Source organism: Cryptomeria japonica, chromosome 3 (genome assembly GCF_030272615.1).
Source record: "Cryptomeria japonica chromosome 3, Sugi_1.0, whole genome shotgun sequence".
NCBI classification, from domain to species: Eukaryota; Viridiplantae; Streptophyta; class Pinopsida; order Cupressales; family Cupressaceae; genus Cryptomeria; species Cryptomeria japonica.
In genome coordinates, this window is record NC_081407.1 from 889,572,873 (window position 1) to 889,597,682 (window position 24,810).

At 36.7% G+C, this 24,810-nt stretch overlaps 1 protein-coding gene across 7 annotated transcripts in view; it reads right to left on the minus strand.

The window, feature by feature from the left end:
• Nucleotides 1–24,810, minus strand: part of LOC131059757 (D-aminoacyl-tRNA deacylase) — a 220,881-nt gene that overhangs the window by 31,988 nt on the left and 164,083 nt on the right. For 4 of the 7 annotated variants that reach the window (XM_057992794.2, XM_057992796.2, XM_057992792.2 and 1 more), the window contains 2 exons: nucleotides 594–782; nucleotides 105–288 (listed from right to left, as the gene is read on the minus strand). In XM_057992794.2, the coding sequence (XP_057848777.2) occupies nucleotides 120–288; nucleotides 594–782 (358 nt within the window). In that variant the 3' untranslated portion in view covers nucleotides 105–119. Of the gene's footprint in view, nucleotides 1–104; nucleotides 289–593; nucleotides 783–24,810 lie in introns of those variants that run through there. The other 3 variants (XM_057992795.2, XM_057992797.2, XM_057992798.2) reach the window with 2 other exon arrangements.

The window sequence follows — 24,810 nt, forward strand, 5'->3', positions numbered from 1 at the left end:
AGTTAATTCTTTTTTGATGTCATGAAAGAATTCAGATTCATGAAGGAATTCTAAAGCAGTTAATGGTTATAAAGTTCTTCAGATTCCTGAAGAAATTTTAAAACAGTATTTTTTCAATGTCATAACAGATTTTTTTTTTTTTTTATCAATAAAAATTTGTCTTGCCATTGGGGATGTCTTCTAGCCATTCCTGGGATGTTTGAGGGACATCTCAGATTTCCCCAGCTGGCTGGGGAATGGCCAGATGTCCCCACAGCGTTTCCTGTTCCTGCAAAGCATTTCTTGTTCCTGCAATGTGTTTCTGACATGTTTTAGATTTTTGAACATTTTTGGGAATGCCAGGGGACATCCCCTGCCATCCCCTTGTACCAGAAATACCATTGGGGATGGGGACAAGGGTTTGAGAAATGGGAATGCATCCCCATGGAACACAGCCAAAAGGAGCACAATAAGGCAAAACATAGTTACCAAACAACAAAATGTATAGAGCCATTTTGTTTAATTTTAAAATTTGTTTTTGAAAAAAAATAAAATTCTTCTATGCTCTTATTCCTTGTCATCAAAAGAATAGAAAAGAAAAGAGACACACTTACTTATTATCAATGTGTACAAGGACCTTTCCTCCTGAAAACGCTTCTTGTGTTGTTGCAACTGCCACACTAATTGCTTGTTTCCACGATCCACCTATTTCATTCACATCATATTCCTTTTTTTTCAAACTCGGTTCTTCCATAGGTAAGGAATATCCTGATAATAGATGGCCTACCCAAACATCTTCTTTCCTGCATTATATCCAGAAAACGAACACTTTATAATCCTATTAACAGAAATCACAAAATAAATAAGGTGAAATTACTCACACAATGTGCAAGAGAACAGAATTCTTTTATCCTATCAAACAACAATGGAAGCTAGAAAACTTCTGAGGGTTGGATTCAAAGGTCAAAGGAATAATCACAGTTAAAATGAGTTTGTGTAAAAGTGTTGCACATTATTTCTAAGACAATCATTCATATCAATGCAAGCACACCCATTAGTTGCCCTTAAGTTGAGGTCATCTTTTCTATTTTCAACATTATCTTTCACTTATTTGGTACAAAACGTGTAACATCAATGGTTCTAATTTGAGCACCAAGGCTGCAGTTCAGACTTCTAAAGTTTTTAGGAGCCTATTGAAGTGATTCACTATGATTCAAATGTCCTTGTCTTGTCAAACTCCATTAGCCTGGAAACTAGTCAAACCTGTGAGATTTAGTTAAATTTGCCAAGACATGGACAACCTTGCATTTGCTTGAAAAATTCCCCAAAACATAAGGTAATTACAAAATGCCTAGATTTTATTGGAATGCATCCACAAAATCTAAAAGTGTTCTAGATGCTCAAGATGTCTCCGAGATAGGGATGAAATGTCCTCTAGTCATTCCTCCTCCCAACCCCACTTTCTCTCTTGCCATTCTCCACTTCTTAGATCACCTCGCCTCCCCACTCCAGCCCTCACCCTCCAAAACAAAAGCATAAAAAATATCACTGTATTCCCCATTTCTTAGGGATTTGCACATATCCAACATCACCTTCATGTTGAGACATCTTGAAACATCCTACAAACACATGCACATCCCTAACTGTACGTGGATGGTTTTTCTTTAAATGTTATGAAAAACAAAGGACCTGAACCCAAGTTCACCAACGGCCAAACCCTAATTTCATTTCATTTTGAAAAAGGAGATTGCAAGGAAGAAAGATTTTCAGCCAAGCTGTCTTGCCACATTTTCATTCTTTGACTGTATGCTTCATTTCTTTCCCTTGATTTTAATTGTTATTGTTTATTGGTTGTGTTTTTCTAAAACTACAAATGTAAATGATACTGATTTTTATCCCAATTTTTTGTTGTTCATTGTTTGAATGTTCCATAAAAAACATATATATCATTTCAATTTTTTTCCACTTCAAATTTGTTGAACATATTTTTAGTTGCTTTGCATCTATTGTACGTTCATTTTGTGAATGTTTGAGTTTTGTTTTTGTTTCATTTTCATTTTTCAAGGCATGATGAGTTTCAAGATTGATGCGGACAACAAATTCAAGAAATATATAATGGAAGTCGGCAAGAGGACAAAGTTGTTGGCACTCAAACTGAAAGTTCATTAGAAAGTGCATTAATGTTTAAACAACCACCAGTGATGTTGGCCACCTTGCAGAGTAACCATTTAAGAAAAGAGTCCACAGCATACAGTTTGCAAAGTTCTTGACATAAACAGAAGTAATAAAAGAGAGTGTAGGCATAAAAAATGCATATTTCCAGCAATGATTGAAAGGGCGACATTAAGAGGGCTAATGCACAATTTCAGCATATACCAGGTAAAGAGTCTTTTCCTTGCCTTACATTTGAGGAGAGGGCTGGAATGTTGAAGTTGTATGATGGTCCTTCCTCTAGGCCGTAAAGACATTCTTCTACATATTCTCCTCTTCCTACAGCTCCAGCTTTTGAGGTTGGTGTGATGGAACCCAAGGGAAAAAGAAAGGTCACTTCAATTTCAATTCATCACAAATATGGATATGTGTATCAGAAGAGGAGGCAGATGGTGGTATTCCATTTCAATTTGCTTGGCTTTCTCATTACAAGGACACACTTGCCAAGGCATGCAAAGAAGCTTCATTTTATGTACCTCCTAGCAAAATCATACTGAAAACCAAAGTTAATTTACTGATAGAAGAGGTGAAAGTTTATGTGAGTGACATCAAAGTGATTTATCATCATGGACGGACTGATGAAGATTAAGCATCGTCCACTCATCAATGTTATCATCACATGTACTGAAATATCTTTATTCCTTAGGTTTGTTGATTGTTTTGAAAGGCACATGGATGTTGAACTCTAGTTCCAGACTTTGAGGGATGCTATTAAGAGGTGGGCCTTGGCAATGTAGTGCAATTAATTAGAGATGCAACATATGTGTGCATTGCAGCAGGAAGTTGGTAAGGCTATCTATATGCAAATAGACCTCTTGCATGCGATGCATAATGCATTTAACAACATTGGAAAAACTGAATAATTTGAAGTACTGATGCATGCTAGGGAAGTGCAGATATTCAAATGCATACCACACCTTATTAGCATTGTTTCAGTCCCCTTTGAGGAAGGAATTATTGAAATCAATTGACAAATTTGCATCCTAGTTCATTTTATTCAACACAACACTTGAGTTGCAATAGGCATCATGTTGATGTGTGAAAACTGCAGCTGCTGCTTTAGCTTTTGGTCAACACAGAATAGAATGCTGAGTGTATCCTATTCTCTCTTGAATAAGGAAATCCCTAATGCTGTTCGGATTGATCGAAGGGGATAACCTCAAGGTTCCAACTGTCAGGTTTTGACTGCTTAGGATAACTCAGTGGTTGATGTGTTTTGCTGGTAAACACGAGGGGACTTAAGCATGCTACAGGCTGGCCCGCATCTGGCGATGCCTTGATTCTCAAATTGGAGGAAATAAAAGCAAAAGGATTAGGGTTTAGAGGGCCTAAGGACAATGATAGTAATAATTGGTGTTGTGGGTAGACAGATTTCAAATAAACTAGTTCCTGCTTAGCTAGAGATATACTCAAGACTCCACAGGAATAGTGCAAGCTCCAAAGGAATAAAAGGACTTTCAGACAATGGATATTCATTCAGACACCCACTTCTGGCACAACTTGAGACAAACACTCATAGTTGAACTAGGAACAATGATAGGCTCAGACTAACCATGGATAGAAATCTACAATCAGCAAGCCCCCAATGGTATGAACCAGAAATCGATCCAATACCTCTCACTTCACCATCAAAATCATTAAAAATTACCTAGCCAGATGAAGAGAAACCATGCAAACAAATTAGGGCAAATGACAAAATACCATGCTTCAATGCTTTATTCATTTGTTCTAACTGCCATTACAACAATTTCTGTCCAACAACTTCTACTCTATATTACTTCTACTCCTAATCTGACTGCTAACTTGTAAAATCCTAACTATCTAACTGTTCTAACTCTAAAAATTCTAACCCCTTACAATGAGAGAGGCACTGGCCTTTTATGAGGGGTCTCTTTGACGCCTTTGACTGAAATTCATCTCCCTCTAGCCTAAATCTCAAATTCTCTAACCTGCACATAGAAGCACATTGTGTATATATGCACTTCGGTATTAATTTTAGGGTTTTCAAGCCCAAAGATCGGTAAACACCGAACCCTCACTATGAGTAGTGAACTTTGGTATAAACTTCGGCAAAAGTAGGGGAATTGGCAAGCAATTTGAAATGCCAAAAGTCCAAAGTTTCCTAAGAACAACCTAAACCTTTGGTGCATTACTTCCATTAGGGAGGCCCTCTTCTATCTCATTTTACATTTTCTGAGCATTCTCCATCAACGTCTAAAATAATGACTCATGTCCGATGAGTTCTTCATATGCTCCCTCCTCATCGATCATCTCTTCTTGGATCAAAACGATTTTGTCCATGCGGAAGAAAATGTGGTTGATTGGTGACCAACGTATATTCTTTTCCCTCATAAACTCATCCTTAAATGCACACATTGAAAACCTTGCGGTCAACACCACGTGCACCTAGAGGATCATCAAATAGATAAACATTTGCACCAGAATATGCAGCCCTTGCAATGGAAACTCTTTGCTTCTCCTCTCTCACAACGAGCAGGTTAGAGAAAAAAGGGGGGTGGGGGGTGGGTCCTTGTCAGAGAAGATGGGGATGGTGTGCCAAGCACAACACATCACAACTTATGATTATCACAAGAGTGGACTGGGTGGGAGGATTCAAAGACAAGACATGGAAAGAGAGTAAAGGATATGATTGTCAGAGATTTTGTTAGGCTAGATGTGAAATATGCTATATCCTTTGCATCTTGTATTTTTACCAATCATATATAGGGACTCTAATAGTCCAAACCACATAAAGATTTGTAAGTGCATTGGTAGTATGCTTGGCCAAATGAAGGCTGATTCATGCTTTGAAGCCCTAAATTGGCATCCTTCATGGCCATATTTGATGCAGGAGCATCCCCGGTTCTTGGCAATCTTGCATCAACCAAAAATATTTCTTTTTTGTTTTGCAGTTTCAACATTTTCTGGCATTGGTTCACCGGATCTCGAGGAGTTGGATTTTGCTTGAGGACTTGATCATCTACCTTATTCCTAAACCGTAGAGCATTTGGATCATTTTCTGGCAAGTTATCGCTACCGGTTTCCGAGACAGTTTTCTAGTACTGGTTGCCTGGACCTATTTGCATTTGTAATCTACCGGGATCTACCTGATCCCTTCCATAGCTTACGGAGCCTTGAATGTTGATTCTGATGTTCCTTGGCGTGTGGCCGACCTTCCCTTTGATCTACACTTCATCCTTTGGATTTTCTTTGGCGCAAGCCGACCTTGTTTTTTTTACACATTAGGTCTTGTTCTTCGACATTTGATCCTTTTTGGGCCGACCGGATCCCCTTGGATCGTATAAATAATTGTAATTGAGCATTAGAATGCAGATCAGTTAAGATATAGAACATGGAAGATAGATTTGAAGATTTGAGTAACTGGTTGCGACCTGTTTTGTAATTAAGTATGTTTTAGCAGCCAGTGAGCCAGTTTCTGTAACCTGGTTGTTACCGATTGATTGTAAACAGTTTTCATGATATAATTCATTTAGTTTTGCATTGCCTCCATCATATCCTTGTGTTTCCGTTGTGTTTACTCTTGCTGACCGGTCCGGATTGATCTCTTTGAGGTCCCTCCTAACCGGTGACTGCACCAATATTCAACCCATGATTTGTTAGAGTTGAGAAAAGCTAAACACCCTTGTATACATGGCTACACATGCAGTGAATCCCAAAAAGTTTTTGGAATGGCATGGGAGAGTCATTCCTATAGATATTGAAGAGGTGAAGAAGGGCTTCATGCATCTCTTCAAGAAGATGTCGACATCAAGGATGCTGCAACAATTAGGGATCACTACACCAAATGTGCTTCTCTATGGTTAGAAGGTTTTGGCTTGGATAGATACACTCATACACTTGCCATGGCATAGGAAAACCCAGTAATTTGGTGGCAGTTATATGGGAACTTGATTTTGTTAGTCATTGCTTTTTCCCTCATTTCTATTAGAATATTAAATTATTATTTAATTAAAATTTTAATGGTCATTAGAGTATTTTTTGCTTTATTTAGTTTTCTATTTTTGGCTTCTATTTTTAGAAGCAATTGTTTCTTTTTAGAAACATCACCGCTTGTAATCGCCTATTTAAAAAAACTCTTTGATTGAATAAAGAACACATTGATTATTGGAGCAATTAATTTTGCATGGTATCAGAGCGGGTGACAAGCCTGAAGAAATTTTTCATGCCCTTCTACTTGGAAATCATTCCAGAAGTTTTTAAAGTGATTTTTAATGAAAAAATCTGATTGGTGAGAAGAGGATTTTCAAGTTTTTTAGGGTTTGCGTCTGAAGAATCATGAAGGTTTTTTGTGTTTTGGGTGGTGCATATAGGGTTCCACGGTTTTTTTTAAAAATAAAAATAAAAAACCTTCTGTTCTTTTGACACGTTTTTCGCAGCAATGGTTCTCTGTGTTTAATACATGATTTTCATGGTGGCTGCGACTATAGTTTCCGCGTGATTTTTTCCCGAAAATTGCGTTTTTTCTTTGGCAGGTATCGCGTTTTTTCTCTAGTGCTAGAAGGAGAGGATCTACGCGATTTTTTGCCGAATTCTTGCAAATATTTAGGCGTGCGATTTAATTTCATATAGGCACGATTGTTTTCCTACCCGCATTGGAATATTTTTGACACGATTTTTTTTGGTGTTTTCCATCTTTTTGTGATTTCCGCGATTATTGTTCCCACCTACAACGACGCAATTCTACTTTCAGTTTTCACATTTTTTTTCGGAAATTTCGACGACAGCTAGGGTTAGGGCTGTCGGATTTCACGATTTCTTCATGTTTCGTGCCTTTGAAATTCAAAAATCAGATTTTGTCCTAGTTTTTTGCGTATAAGAAAATGAGAGGGATGGCATCATTGACGAATGTCATGTTTGAAAACAGTCAGAAGTTCAACGGACAAAACTTTAATACTTGGAAGCAGAGGATGTTCTCAATTTTTGAGTATCGATGCCTTGATTAGATTGTTTTGGGCAAGGAATCTCGTCCTACAACAGCAGGTGATGATCAAGACAAACATGATGTGAAGAATCGAGAGGTTGTCATACTTATCAAGTTATCCGTCATAGATGATCAACTCCCTCAGGTGCCTTAAGGTAAAACAGCTAAAGAGATCTAGGATCTCTTGAAGGATCTTCATGAAGTGTCCGATAAAAGCTGAGCTTTCTTTCTGAAGAGTATGTTGTTTTCTATCATGATGGATGAAAAGACATCTATCCAGGCACATCTTACGAAGATCAAGGAGATCCGTGACCAGTTGGAAGCTATTGGTCGTACCATGGTGGAAGAGGATATGGTAGTGATCACGCAGAAAAGCCTTCCTAGATCCTACGAGCATTTCATTGACACGCTCAATATCTCATCTACTAGTGTTGATTTGAAGTTTCTTGATCTTTGCACCAAGCTTTTACAACAAGATAGATGGAAGCAACAATTTGGTAGTAACAATGTCAGTGCGAAACAAGCTTTTACTGCCAAGGACAAGGGCAAAGGTGAGTACACTCAGCAAAAAGGGCAGCGCAACTCTGAGGAGGGGTTCACACAAAGATTCACATGTCATTATTGTGGTAGATCTGGGCATATCCAGAAGTTCTGCAGAAAAAGGTTGGCTGATAAGAAGTCCAACCAGGGAGGGTCTCAGGAGCAGGTGCATGCTCATGTTGCAAAGCATTCTAAAGAGAAGAGGGAGTCAGCCTTCTATGCTTTTTGATTGTCATCGGGTGGGTTTTCTGATTTTTCACCATAAAAATCATGGGAGGGTTTTGCTTGATTTTTTTTCCTCAAAAAACAGGGTTTAACCACGTGATGTTGTATGTTGTTTTACCACGTGATGTCTGCTATTTTGCCACATGATGCTTGCTGTTTTACCACGTGATGTCTGTTGTTTTACCACGTGATGTTTGATGTTATACCACGTGATGTCTGGTGCCTTACCATGTGATGTTTTGGGTCTTGCCATGTGATGTTTCAGGGTTTTTACCGTTTTTTTTGCACAAAAAATGATTTGTATCGTCAATTTTCAAGGGTTTGCCAGTTTTTCCTCAAAATCGTGGTTTCAGGTTTCAGTTTGGTTACCCAACATCAGGTTGGATGGATTCTGGTATTCTTGGTCATTAACACTTTGCAAATCTAGGGAGGGTCTCCGCCGCAACAGAGTGTTCTTTCCGTTTGTAATCAAAAGACCTGCAATGTCTTCAGTAGGGTATTTAGTAGATAGAATGAACATTAAGGGAGGGTATTAGAATATTTAATTAATATTTTAATGATCATTAGAGCATTTTTTGCTTTATTTAGTTTTCTATTTTTTGGCTTCTATTTTTAGAAGCAATTGTTTCTTTTTAGAAACATCACCGCTTGTAATCACTTATTTAAATGGCTCTTTGATTGAATAAAGAACACATCGATTATTGGAGCAATTAATTTTTCAATTTCATAGGTTAATAGTGTTGATTTATTGTAGCTGTGGTCGGAATCCACATGCCTACATAAATAACACAAAGCTTGTGATTATATTGATAATATAATTATATTATAATTATTATATTATTAATAGTGATGATATAATTATAGTTATAATTATTAATAATATAATAATATTAATATTATATTAATATATATATATATATATAATCATTAATATTTAATTATTTAATAATATAATTAAAGTATGGTGTCCCTTGGTGAAAGGGCATCTTGCATATATATTACGAGATGTGTGATCTCATTGAGCGTAGAAGATGGATAATAATAATAATAAAAAATACAGGCAGTACCTGGGACTTTAACATGGTATCAGAGCCAGGTATCTTATTGGTTCTATTTATTAATGGAGCAATATGAGAGAATGATAAAAGTCAGCAACTGCATCTGCTAATACATTGATGAAACAAGTTGAGCATAGCAACGACTTAGTTCCAAACTCAGCAATTAAATTAATGATGGAGAGATTGTATCGAGGTAGACATTCTATGTTCGTGTCTTACATCCACGACCCAAGCGAGTCCATTAGGTGACAATACTGATCAAGTTAGAAGTAATATTCTTCTACGTAACTTGCTTATAAGAGTGATCAAGTCAGAAGTAATATTCTTCTACGTAACTTGCTTATAAGAGAATCAACTAAGCATCGATTAATCTCAATGATAGATCAGAGCAACATGCCAAGCACAAGGGTACTAAAAGAATTCTTGTCGCCGCATTGGCTTCTGCATTGATAGTCAGTACCGATATCTTCCTCACAGTTGGAGTTCAAGGGCACAATAACGAGGGAGCCAAAGGTGTGCAAAGGAATCGTTTGGGAAGGGGGAAATTGACGTCAAATACCGTGAAAGATGCATGCAGCAAAATGCTTCACCCAGAATTGTGCGTCTCCAGTCTCTTGAGTTTCGACGGCTTATCCAGTGAAGCCGGTCCCATGGAGATCATGAACGCTGCTGTGAGTGTGGGCATATTGGTAGTGGCGAAGGCCAAGGCACAGGATCGGCACAGGCTCGTAGCCTTTCTCACCCCGGCCTCAACTTGAGGCTCTCCATGACTGTATGGAGATGTTTGATGACACGCTGGACCAGCTCCACGACACTCTGTCCGATCTGCAACACATCATTTTGGTCTATCCTAAAGCAAGTCGCTGACCTGGGGACATGTCTGGGTGCGGTCATTACAAACCAGTACACTTGTCTCGAGGGCTTCCACCTCTGCAAAGGAGATCTAAAACAAGACCTGAATGGCCAGCTGCATTTCCCTTTCCAATTGGCGTCGCCGTCTTTTGTCGAAAGATTTCATTGCATTTGACGACGAGGGTTTGCCGTTGTGGATGTCGGCGGAAGATCAACGCTTTTATGGGCTCCTGCCTGTAGTATAAGGGTTAATGTTGTGGTTGCCATGGACGAGAGTGGTGATCTTAGAAGTATTTCGGCAGCGGTGGCAGCAGCTCCTGAGAAGAGCAAGACGAGGCATGTTATCCACATAAAAGTAGAGGTGTATGAGGAGAACATAGATATACAGAAAAACAAGCATAATATCATGTTCATTGGTGACGACAAAGATCAGATTGTCATTACTGGCAGTCGAAACATTCACAATGGCTCCACAACGTTTGATTTTGCAACAGTTGAAACAACTACCAGTGTTGAACCACTCCTGTAATTGCATCCATACCGAGACCAATAGGCATTTCTGGTATCAGTGCGACCATGAGCTCTTGACATTTGCTTGTCCTAGTTAAGGTGGAGAGTATGCTTCTCCATGGTCCAGAATTCATACGGCCGCAGTAGAAACTTTGCTTCTTCCATTCTTTCTATACACCACTGTGTTACGACTTACAGATGTTCTCGATGTTTGCGTTCCCTCTGCTTTGGATCTTCCATATTTTTTAATATTGAGGCTGGATATGCAGTTCCCTTCTCGATATATTAAAAATTTGAGGAGAAAAAGTTGTGCGAATTTTCTTATTTGCTCTCCGAGCTCCTTGCAATGCACTCAAACCTGCTATTGATGTTGAATCGACACCTTCATTGTCCATCCTTGCGGGATTCATATCGACGGTATCGTGAATGAAGATAACTTCACTATGATTATTGAAGACGCGGAAACTATTTTTGGTTGACATGAATCAATTGGATAGGAGTTTGTTTGACATAATAATATTATCGCAATATTGGTAATTTCGTATTATTCTGGAACTCATGATATTTGCTCAGACAACTGGCATCAAGAGTTTCCAGAGACATCATTTGCACATGGATTTGGCCGTAAAGATTATTGTTGGAGAGTATTGTGATTATTATGCCTAGCTGATGTATGATCCTCCTCCTTGCCTTTCATCACATCCCTACAGCCACAATGCGACATTATGGCTGGAGTTGAACCTGGTCAAAGGGCCCTAGATTCTCTGCTATCAATGTGTCATGTCTCTCATCTCGCTTTGAGGTCTTTCGACCAAGCACAATGGCAATTCTTCCTTATTGTGATGGTATTGAAACATGGCTAAGACTTGACAGTTCGTGCGCTCCATAGTTAGCAGAAACATGGAACAATTCTTCTGAACAATTACTAAGAAGGTCCAGATTACCTGGTGGCAAGGAGTGCAAGTTCAGAGATTGTGTGTAACCTTCCATCAGAGGGATGTGGATAATATTGAAGGATGTTGTGCAATCTATGTGCTGAAGAACATCATATCCTTGACAAGCGAGATGAGGCAGTTCTTCAGATGATGCTCAAGCCATGCACGGAGCCGATATCATGAATATGTCGTTGCTAAGCCGAAGGTAGATGAAGTGTGATAGCGAGGGCCAAAGGCCACACAACCATCAAATCATCACTAGATGCTTTTGTATGGACGTAAATTTCGTTGCTGAGCGAAATTAGGAAAGAAAGTTGAAGACTAACCTATAAGAGATAAGTATTTTTTATGGTTGAATAATATTCATTAATTTTTCATGCTGTTATTAATTCATGCTATTGGGATAGTGAATCATGTATGATTCTAGCATTGATATTTCTCTTCGAGATAGTCTTGAACTATTAGTAATCTCTCTTAATGCTTTTAGGATGGACTAGGGAGCATAAGGATGATGAGAGATTGCATTCAAGGAAGGGAAATCTTGATAATTGCTTGCATTTCTTCGAAGAGGAAGAATCAACATTCAGAGGGAGTCTGACAAACCTATAGAAGAAACCTTGGACGAGAAGGTCAGGAGGTTGAGGTTAGAATTTTCTTGATCGTATTGATTTAGGGGGAGTAGACCATGTCGAGATGGTTTCTCTAGTGACCAGGAAATTGTAGCAGTTAGAGGAATCTATGATTCATGAGATAGAGTTCCATGTGATATCCCTGGATGGATGGATACTTGGTGGGCTTGGGATTCACCAAGGGTGATGCAAACCTTCGAGACAAGCTTGGAAATATGGAAAATGAAGCTCTAATTGAGAGGGACTTGAGGTGAAAGTCCTTATCTCCACCCTCTGATATGGTTCAGGGTGGATGTCATGTGTGTGACTCCATGACTTCATTGGTTCAGTGCTTGTTGAGCTCCTGTGAGCATTATTGAGAGGTGACGATCTCACAATGATGAACACTTGTACTTTTGATCATTATTGTAAGGTGACGATCTTGCAATGTTGATTGACCATACCATCATGATGGATATCACGAGACATGATATTTGTGGATAAGCCATGATGGTTGATATTACATAAAGAGATATTCATGGTGGATATTATGTGACGTAATATCCGTGGACATGCCATGAAGTAATATCCTTAAATGCTATAATGGTGGATATCATGAAATGTGATATATGTGGACAAGCCATAATGGTGGATATTACATTATGCGGTTATGGTGGATATCATGTGACGTGATATCCGTGGACATGCCATAACCTTTGATATCACGGTGAGGTGATATCCTTCTCTCACACAATAAAGGGAGCTATTGTGTTTACTATAAGGTGTTATTACTTATTGAACATGTCAAGTAGGATTCCTCCCTAGCTAAGAGGGAGTGCTGATTTTATTGTAGTTGTGGTTGGAATCCACATGCCTACATAAATAACACAAAGCTTGTGATTATATTGATAATATAATTATTGTATTATTAGTTGGGAGAAAATATAATTATATTATTAATAGTGATGATATAATTATAGTTACAATTATTAATAATATAATTAAAGTATGGTGTCCCTTGGTGAAAGGGCACCTCTTGTATATATATTATGAGATGTGTGATCTCATTGAGCGTAGAAGATGAATAATGATAATAAAAAAAAAATACAGGCAGCACCTGGGACTTTAACAAATAGAGCTTCTATTGCTGAGCAAATTGGTTTACATATAGCTTTTCTACTCTTCTAAGAGGAATAGATTATTTTTAAGCTATAAAAGAGTGGAGAAGTAGATGGTGCAAATAGTGTCTTGCCTCATTGATTACTAGACAACTGAGTGCAAAAATAGTCTAATATGGTAAAATGTAGAGAGCTCAAGGACCCAAGGCAGGTTGAGGAGGGCCAGGACGTGCATCAAGGATAGTTTGAGGCCCCTTTGCAGGTTTCAATGTCATGTCCCCTTGATCGTTATATATATAACCTAAATAAAGTAATTATTATTAATCAATACGATAATTATCAAACAAAAGATTATTTAAAATTATTAAATATCTTTTTATTAGATATTATTTTTTAATTAGTAATTATTATTAATGTGATGAATCTTATAGTGTATTTTTATCTTGTAAGCTTACATCTTAATGTTCTATATTTCTTCCATTATCAAAGAAACAAGTCGTAAGGAAAGGGACTACAGTATGTTAAGGATTGAGTTTGGAAGAGAAGCACGAATATGAAAAGATAACTATGATATCGAAGGTAGTGATGCATATTTTGGCGCTAATCTAGCAATGACTGGCAAAAACAATATTGGTGTTATTTAGTATTTGTCATCCATTAAGTTTGAGAAGTACTGGGTGGATGGTATGAAAGACTTAGCGATCCTTCTTGTCCTATATCGATTCATAGTCTCCAAGGAAGTTTTAAGACAATCAACAAAACCCATCAAATAATTACGGACAGAGAATCAAACTATATGGTCACACTATTATCAACAACTCGGGTGTCATCAATGAAATGTTGAAAAGCAGCGATCAGTTTAAGACATTAAGACATCGACATTAATAATATATAAATCATTAAGCAAATCCGATCAGTTTAAATAGGTTGATGTTATCAAACAAACATCGATTAAGACATTAAGACATATTCAGCAATTAATAACTTATAGTTATGTTCATATCAGACAATAACAAATATTTATGAAGAGATACGGTTAAGGGAAGTACATGACTATTCTCAGTCTCAGGGATGCAACCGTTCCATACCAAATATATTAATAAGAATCGATACTCATCCGGGTAGGGGAGGGTGGTGAAAAATAACATTGTGGTAACAATTCTAAAGGGGGGATATAAAATAAAAAGAGGAAATATATATTATTGGCAGCCATCGATCAGATCAGATCAGAACCATCATTAGGTTACAGGCAGTAACATCCTTGTTTTGGGTGGTATGAATGGGGATGTGCATAATATGAATGCTTAATATATGAAGCACGATAATGTTCTTATGCAGAATTTAATAATAATATAATTATAGAAAATAATATAATGATTATAATTACTATAATATTTTATAAGAACTACTCTGCAGGAAAACATATAGTATAATACTATCTGAAAAATAAATAAACATATATATATATACAGAAATAGTAATTTGAAAACATATACATATCAGAAATAGTAATTTGAATGATTTGAATAGTAATTTGAAAACATAATTTCAATGAACAAATAAATCTGGGACTATAAATCAGATTGAATTATCAATTCAATATCAGGAAGAAGACTATGATAACACTGATTTGATTCATGTTAAGATAAATCTGTTTCCTACTCAGGTTAGTTTTAAGTCAAAATGTATAGAAATAGATTAATTATGGTTAATCAGGTCTAAGCCTATTAGGGGACATTCCAAGTGGTATCAGAGCATGTTCCTGCTCACATGGGGAAAAAGGCTGCCAGCTGAGATTAAAGGAGAAGCAAGCAGTGACAGGTATGTATGGGGGAATAAAAAGAGATACGCCCAAAACCACGCCAAAGGTAATTGTATTCCTCACAGGTATGAATCTTCTATGTGCATATCTTTCTGCATTTACGATATCCTCTGATTTAGTGATAATACGTATATGGCAAATATTGTAATGAAATTAATATATATGCATGTATCCTACGATATTGTGAATGCCGATATGTATAAAATCTGTAGTAATTACATTAATTCTGAAGAACAGTAATTGATTCACTCTGAAATATATGGCTATATGAATAAGTCCACTAATGACATCTATACACTAGAAATATAAACTCTCTACTGACATATAATAATTAACTGGAAAATCTGCAGTAAATTAATCGATAACACACATTTGATGATAATGGATCGCTGTGTACTGGAATCTAATTAACATTCAAATTGGCAAGTAATGATATTAGAATTACATGATTGATGACTGGTAACAGATAATTAATAACAATTTGAACACATACAGTAAATTAAAAGTGCTGATAAAGAATTCAAAATGCTGATTACAGTCTGAGGGAGAACGGTCTCTAAGACACCCTCACTGTATGTCTTGAGGGAGAACCGTCATTAAGACACCCTCGCTGTGTTTCCTGAGGGAGAACCGTCTCTAAGACACCCTCATGGTCTTTCTTGAGGGAGAACTGTCTCTAAGACACCCTCACTGTGTTTCTTGAGGGAGAACCCTCTCTAAGACACCCTCATGGTCTTTCTTGAGGGAGAACTGTCTCTAAGACACCCTCACTGTGTTTCTTGAGGGAGAACCCTCTCTAAGACACCCTCATGGTCCTTCTTGAGGGAGAACCATCACTAAGACACCCTCACTGTATGTCTTGACCTGGGAGAACCGTATGATAATACACCCTATCAAGGCAAATGGAGTTCTTTTAATTATAGATCAGAACCTTTTATTTCCATAACTAACCAAATTCTATTATAGTAATTCTTTAGTTGCAATTCTTTCAATCATAGTTAATTCCCTTTCTTTTCTCTTTCATTTATCTTTCATGACTGGTAGTCATTTATATGTTGTAATCAGAAATCTACCTTCTAACTGTATTGCAGGTTATTTATTTCAAGAAGATAAGAAGATCCTTTCCTTTAACCTTTCTTGATAGTTAAGGAATTGTGACTTAGGACAAAACAAGAGCCATCTAGGAAGAGGGATATTACAATGTTAACTTCATGTGTTTGCTTCTTGCCTTAAGTACACTCTGCGTATTCTCTATGTCCTATGTGTATACTTCATGTTTTACATGTGTACTTATTGTTGGTGTTGGAAATAAGCTACACCCGAACCAACGATGGACTGGTCCAAGAGGGGCTAGTAGCTCAATGGTAGAGCACTCCAACAGCGTATGGAAGGTCCTAGGTTCAAGTCCTAGTTGGTCCATGTCTCAACATGGTATCAGAGCCAGGTCTAGGCTAGGAGCCCCAAGCACACGAGAGGTATGGCTTAAGGGGGGGTGTTGGTGTTGGAAATAAGCCACACCCGGACCGAGGATGGACTAGTCCAAGAAGGGCCAGTAGCTCAATGGTAGAGCACTCCAGCAGCATATGGAAGGTCTTAGGTTCGAGTCCTAGCTGGTCCATGTCTCAACATGGTATCAAAGCCAGGTCCAAGCTAGGAGCCCCAAGCACACGAGAGGTGTGGCTTAAAGGGGGGGTGTTGGTGTTGGAAATAAGCCACACCCGAACCAATGATGGACTGGTCCAAGAGGGGCCAATAGCTCAGTGGTAGAGCACTCCAACAACGTATGGAAGGTCCTAGCTTCGAGTCCTAGCTAGTCCATGTCTCAACATGGTATCAGAGCCAGGTCTAGGCTAGGAGCCCCAAGCACACGAGAGGTGCGGCTTAAGGGGGGGTGTTGGTGTTGGAAATAAGCCACACCCGGACCAACAATGGACTGGTCCAAGAAGGGCCAGTAGCTCAGTGGTAGAGCACTCCAACAGCGTATGGAAGGTCCTAGGTTCGAGTCCTAGCTGGTCCATGTCTCAACACTTATTGCCTTAAGTGTATACTTCATGCTTTAAGTGTATTCATGTACCTTATGTTTATTTCTCTCAAGTGTATACTCATGGTTTGCAGATATCTATGTGTTTACTATATGCCTGATGTATCTTCCAATGAAGCAATAGTTTACAAAAAATCGCAATTATACCCAATTAATCCTGAATCTTGGAGCTAGCTGATTTATTCCCCGAAAAAATAGCGATTCATGAAAAAATCACTGACCAAGTGTTGACCCAATTTTCAAAGATTTCTTGCATTTAAATCATGTTAAAATAATGTTAAGAACCCCAAAAATGGCAAAAAAGTGAAAAAATCATTGCAAAAACTTGCAAAACCCTAGAAAAATGCATGAAATTACTGAATTGCTTAGAAATAGGGTTGGTCTGAGACAAAATTAGAGTCAATGTGGAATCAACGTTGAAAAAGTTTGTTATTTTGTCTATTTTCGCGGGGTTCATCATTCCCCGCACTTGTTCAAACCCACAAGCTCAACAACCCAACAAAGGTAGAAAGCCCACGAGCTCAATGGCCTAGTAGGGGTTTGAACCTTGGTGGCTATCTCACCAATGGAGGTTTTCTACCACAACACTAAACGTTCAAAGACATATTTCATTTATGTAGATATAGATATATGATTTTTAATTTATAATTGATATAGTTAATTTTTGCTCAAACAAAGACATACAATTCATTATGTGAGCAATGTATCTAAAGTGCTCCCGAAATAAATCTGAATGACAGCAAACAAGCTTACATAGTTGTAATAAAAGAGCCTCCAACACAATCATTAAAATTTGTCTCTACCTAAAATAGTAGCTGCAAGCTAGGTATTGCCAAAACCAGTGGCTTGCTAATCTTTTACTTCAGCTAAACAAATGCCTTTTGTTGAATTCTACCAAATATAAAAGACTTACCAATTGCCATTAGGGAATATAAAGCATTGCAAATTTGATAAGCTTTCTCAAATATTGAACTACCCCTAGAAAACTCCTTGCCTCAATCACAATGAAAGTCTTGGATCACTTCAAAATGGCTTCCACTTTTACTAAACTCCTAACGATTGTTGGATCTCTGTCTGATAAATTTTGATCTCAGCTACTTCATAGACTTAGCTAATCTTTGATTTCAGACTTAGACAACTATTTAGTGTATTTGGCGACTGCCCTTTTAAAAAGTGAAATGAATTTTTGCCTATGAAATCAGCAATATGAATATAAACAACAAAAATCTATTTTCTACAATTCATGGGTTAAACTCCATGTTCTCAATCACAATGAAAGTCTTGGATCACTTCAAAATGGCTTCCACTTTTACTAAATTCCTAGCAATGGTTGGATCTCTGTCTGATAAATTTGGATCTCAGCTACTTCATAGACTTAGCTAATACCCCTAGAAAACTCCTTGCCTCAATCACACTGAAAGTCTTGGATCACTTCAAAATGGCTTCCACTTTTACTAAATTCCTAACAATAGTTGGATCTCAGTTTGATAAATTTTGATCTTAGCTACTTCATAGACTTAGCTAATCTTTGATCTCGGACTTAGACAACTATTTGGTGTATTTGGTGACTGCCCTTTTAAAAAGTTAAATGAATATTTGCCTATGTAATCAGCAACATGAATATAAACAACAAAATCTATTTTCTACAATTCATGGGTTAAACTCTATTTTATTTACTCTCTATATCTCTATGCTATGGAAATACCCTTAAGTTTTAAAAAAAAAGTAGTTTGTGTCTATTTTTCTACAAATTTTTATGATTTTTTAAAATCCATTTTCTTATCCATTTTTTCAAAAAATCTTATACTTTTGGTTTGCCGATTTTTTCCCCAAATGATTTTTGTTACTATGATAAAAAGCATTGTAATTGTGGAATATGATTTGATAAGCTTTCTAAAATATTGAATTAGCCCTACAAAACTCCATGCCTCAATCACAATGAAATTCTTGGATCACTTCAAAAGGACTTACTTTTACAATTTGTCTGTTAACTTTTGATCTCAGTTACTTCATAGACTTAGTTAACACTTAGACAACTATTTGGTGTATTTGGTGACTGCCCTCTTAAAAAGTTAACTGATTATTTGCCTATGTAATCAGTAATATGAATATAAACAACAAAAAATTATTTTCTACAATTCACAGGTTAAACTCTATTTTATTTGCTCTTTATATCTCTATGCTATGGAAATGCCCTGAAATAATTTTAAAAAATAGATTTTGTCTCTTTTTCTATTATTTTTTTTTAATTTTTAAATCCGACTTTTTCCCGATTTTTTCAAAAAATCTTATACTTTTGGTTTGCCGATTTTTTCCCTAAACGATTTTTGCCACTATGCTATCTTCAACCTAATTGCTCCATCATATACATGCATGTCTTAATGATTATGAGATTGTTTAATGCTGTCATGTTTTGGGCATGATTACATCTTGCACCTTCCTAATGTAGGGTTCATGTACTCTTTACTTATATACTACGTGTATTCATGTGATTACTTCATGTTTGATATGCTTTCAGCATGTATGCCTTGTGTCTTTATGCGTGCCTCATAACTGATGTGTCTTCAGCATGTTCCATTTATTATATATGCTTTGTACCCTACATATATCTGTGTACTGCTTCAGGCCTTACATGTCTTATGTGCATATTTCATGCCTCGGTGTATTGGTATATTACTTTGTGCTTTACATGGATGCTCCCTCACGCTACAATGCCTTATGAATACTACTTCATGTTTACATGTGTGCTACTTCATACCTTGTGTACACTTCATGTTTTTCTTGCACTACATGTCTGATATGTATTTAAGTGTATTGCTTCATGCTTACTTGTCTTCCATGTATTTATTGCTTCATACCCGACATGAGCACTTCATGCCTTGCGTGCATTTATATGTCTGCGTGCCTTGTGAATGATTCATGCCTTAAGTGTATTCTTGTGGATGACTCATATGATTCATATGTGTGCTTGTGTATGTATTTCGTGCTTGTATGCTCTATGACTTAAGTGAATTCATGGTGAACTTCATGTTAATTAAATGAAATCAAGTGTATACTCCATACTTTATGTACTACATGTGTTTCATGTGTATGACTCATGTCTTATGTGTTCATGTGTATGCTTGATGTATTGGGTTTGTACATAGAGTATTTACTCTGTGTGTGTTTCATATACATGCCTTGCACCCCCATGTGACATGTATGCCTCATATCTTACGTGTATTTGTGAATATTGCTACAAGTATTACTTTTGTCTATGCTTCAAGACTTCCATGTATAGTTCAAGCCTTACGTGTGTTTAAATGATTTCGTGTGTATTAATTCATGACATCCATGTCTTACATACTCTTAATACCTCATGCTTCATGTGTACTAAATGTATTTAGGCTTCATGCCTCATTACCTTACATGTATTGTGTGTGTACTTCATATATGCTCTATTTCTTTATATATGCTTATGTATACTTTGTATTTTTATCAAAGTTCCCAAACTCATGACTTGGCTATGACTGGGCAATGACTCGGCAAAATAAAAAAAACTCTTGAAATTTAGAGATTTTTAATGATTTAAAACTTGTTTCATGCACCCATTATTGAATAAAGCTTAAAGATACTATAACATCATCAAATAGAAGCTCTAGCTCATCCTCAGCCTCAGCCTCAGAGTAATCTGTATGCCTCATACAAAGGCGTCTAAGGTAGGTCCTGGATGACTAAGTAGCCATAGTCTCCGCCTGTGAGGTGCCACAATGATCAACATCAGTTGTCCCTGTGCCGAATCGTGCTTTATCCTCCTCCTTTGCCATAGCCACAGCCTCAGCTTCTCTGTCTGCCATGTCTGACATGCCGCGACGCGAGTTTTGACAACTCATGACTCGGACTTGGACTCGGACTCGGCGAGTTATGAGCAAAATTCGCCGAGTCCGAGTCCAAGTCCGAGTCACGAGTTGTCAAAACTCGCCGAGCTTGGCTCGACTCACCAACTCGGCAAACTCGCTTGACTCGCGGCGAGTTTGGGAACTTTGGTTTTTATTGGGAGATGACTCAATTGAGAAAATTGTCAATTGCTTGAGGACAAGCAATTTCGGGAAGGGCAGACTGTCATGTCCCCTCCTTGATCGTTATATATATATAACCTAAATAAAGTAATTATTATTAATCAATATGATAATTATCAAACAAAAGATTATTTGAAATTATTACATATCTATTTATTAGATATTATTTTTTAATTAATATTTATTATTAATGTGATGAACCTTATAGTGTATTTTTATCTTATAATCTTACATCTTATGTTCTATATTTCTTCCGTTATCAAAGAAACAAGTCGTAAGGAAAGGGACTACAGTATGTTAAGGATTCAGTCCGAAAGAGAAGCACGAATATGAAAAGATAACTATGATATCGAAGGTAGTGATGCATATTTTGGCGCTAATCTAGCAATGACTGGTGAAAACGATATTGATGTTATTTAGTATTTGTCATCCTTTAAGTTTGAGAAGTACTTGGGTGGATGGTATGAAAGACTTAGCGATACTTCTTGTCCTATATCAATTCATAGTCTCCAAGGACGTTTTAAGACAATCAACAAAACCCATCAAATAATTATGGACAGAGAATCGAACTATATGGTCACACTATTATCAACAACTCGGGTGTCATGAAAGAAATGTTGAAAAACAGCGATCAGCACCAATATCATCCAGCAGTAATCAAGAAGACATCGACATTAATAATATATAAATCATTAAGCAAATCCGATCAGTTTAAATAGGATGATGTTATCAAACAAACATCAGTTAAGACATTGAGACATATTCAGCAATTAATAACTTATAGTTATGTTCATATTGGACAATAACAAATATTTATGAAGAGATACGGTTAAGGGAAGTACCTGACTATTCTCAGTCTCAAGGGTGCAACCGTTCCATACCAAATATATTAATAAGAATCGATACTCATCCGGGTAGGGGAGGGTGGTGAAAAATAATGTTGTGATAACAATTCTAAAGGGGGGATATAAAATAAAAAGAGGAAATATATATTATTGGCAGCTATCGATCAGATCAGAACCGTTATTAGGTTACAGGCAGTAACATCCTTGTTTTGGGTGGTATGCATGGGGATGTGCTTAATATGAATGCTTAATATATGAAGCATGATAATGTTCTTATACAGAATTTAAAAATAATATTATTATAGAAAATAATATAATGATTATAATTACTATAATATTTTATAAGAACTACTCTGCAGGAAAACATATAGTATAATACTATCTGAAAAATAAATAAACATAATATATACAGAAATAGTAATTTGAATGAACAAATAAATATGGGACTATAAATCAAGTTGAATTATCAATTCAATATCAGGAAGAAGACTATGATAACACTGATTTGATTCATGTTTAGATAAATCTGTCTCCTACTCAAGTTAGTTTTAAGTCAAAATGTATAGAAATAGATTAATTATGGTTAATCAGGTCTAAGCCTATTAGGGGACATTACAAGTGGTATCAGAGCATGTTCCTGCTCACCTGGGGAAAGTGGCTTTTGAGCTTCAGATTTGTGACTTCTGAGATAATGAGTTATCAAAGATCAATGATCATATTGCAGCTCTAATCTTGATTTCTAAAGTTCGATGTCATGGATGCTCATTGGTATGATGGAATAATGATATTTGAATAACAGTCCTTTGTAATGTCATTCAATGTTGGATCGTGGATGTTATTTAATTCCAGCTTCCTTATTTATAATTTTATTTTAGTTTATTTGTAATTTTCAAATATATATAAGACATGCCCAAAATTTGACAACTTTTTGCACTCCCTGAAATGCATATCCTGTCCCAAAACTCCATGAAACACAGAGCAAAAACTTAGGCACTCAACAAGAACTTAAGGGCATAACTAAAATTGACAAAATCTCCAAATTTGAAAAAAATAAAAAATATAAAGAACATTCAGAATTTTAAAAATTCAATGTAATTTTTAAATCTGGAGTTTTTATTGGGTAACAAGCTGATTCTCTTTCATTTACCAAGCATTCCTGAATCCCATTCCTGTGCTTAAGAGTTTTGTAACTCTTGCTGCACTTATAAATAAAGATAAGGCATAACTTTTTCCTCAAACCATTAATTTTCTTTAGCTCTTGGAGCTATGACAAAGATATTTCACTTATGGGAGCTTGGTTTCAGTTTTACTCAAGATTTCTAAACAAATGTACTTCTGAGGGTCTTTTTCCTTACAAGAAAAGTTTTTAAAGGCAAAATTATTTGATTGAAATTACACACAATCCACCCAAAGATGACACAGCTTCCATCATGAGCCTAATCTAATGTTGCACAAATGGTAAAAGATATAAAACAATTTAGCATATGCTATGTTATTCAACCTTGTACATTCAGCCTGAGCTTCATATATCACTGAAAATCTTCATAACTTTTGCTAATCTACTCCCTAGGCCTATACAAACCAAAGTGTAAATTTCTATGGCCTCCATTGTTCTTTATGAAAGATCCCTGATGGATCCCCTTGCTGATCTGCTGTAGTTTTTAAATTAATAAACTATATTTTCCTGTGTTTCCTTTGATGGTTTTAGAGAAAAGACAGAAGTTGCAGAAGGTTTGTTTATTTTTGTTTTTTTGATAGTTTTTCAGCAAGTAATAATTGAAGAACAAGTACATGAAAAGAGTACTGGAAATAAATGTTCATACACAGCCAAATTGAAATTGTATCAAGCAGATTTCTGATTATTTAAATCAAATAATTATCTAGATAGTGATTCCAAACAATTCCAAGAAGATTACAATAACAATGAGTCCAACCTGGATGAAGAGTGAATACTGTAATCAAGAAGGAGGCTGCGAAAAAGATCCAAAGCTCTTACATAGCTTCACATGGGAAGAGAAATGGCCGCAAAGTACAGCCGTACGGCTATTAGGTGATGCCAAGCTGAAAACCCCAATCTCCACGCTGAACCCTAACTCTGTTCACTGAATCCTCCAGAAAAGATGTTGTACCAACTCTAAGGCACTGAAAACTGAATGCAAGAACCAAATAACCACTGTGCTGGGGGCTACGTCCCAGATAGGCAAGACCCTGGGGTTTCCGTCCTAGATGCTGAATCGCTCTCCAGAGCAAATTCTCCAAATCAAAGATGAAATGTGTAAAAGATACTTGATAATTAGGTTACCATCTCCTTATAACTCCTTCCCTCTAGCTCGAACCCTAAAAGTGTATGAAAAGTGCGCTTAGGCTTATAAAGTCTTATTTCTCATTTTTAGTCGCCAAGTATAGAGAAAACGCCACTTTTTTAATATAAAAGAATTCCGTTCATCAAAAGGGTCCCTGACAAATGGGAAACATTTAGAAAAGTTCAAGACCTTTCCAACGAGCTATAACACATGGGCATATGCAACCAGATGAAGCCAAAAACCCCTTATTACTCCAAAATGGCTATAAACATAGCCTTATTTAATTAATTAAATGCTAACTTAGGAAATATTTAAATATATTAAAAATATAACCCAAATAGCTGCAGGAGGCTCAAATGACTCCAAAAGTTTGAAACGGAACCTGTCACCTGTCTGTGACTGATGTCGGAAATCATGGATCAACTGGCAATCTCATCCCTAAAATCTAGGGATGCTCCTAGAAACTAGGAAACACACCCAAATCTCCTCAAACTGAAACGAAGGAATGGTCTCATGGAACCCCAACCCTGGACGCTGTCACAACCTCCTAAAAAGTAGGAACTGCCTCCTAAAATCAAGGAACTACTCCAAACTGGTCTACTACTGCCAGAAACACCAAATCCAAACACTGAATATCCTGACTGAGTCTCTATCCACCATTGCCAACCTACAAGACTCCATAATAGGCTAACTCACATGTCTCTGCTAGACAGAGCTAAAGAGGGGACATGACACTTTAATATTATAAATATTGAATAATTTT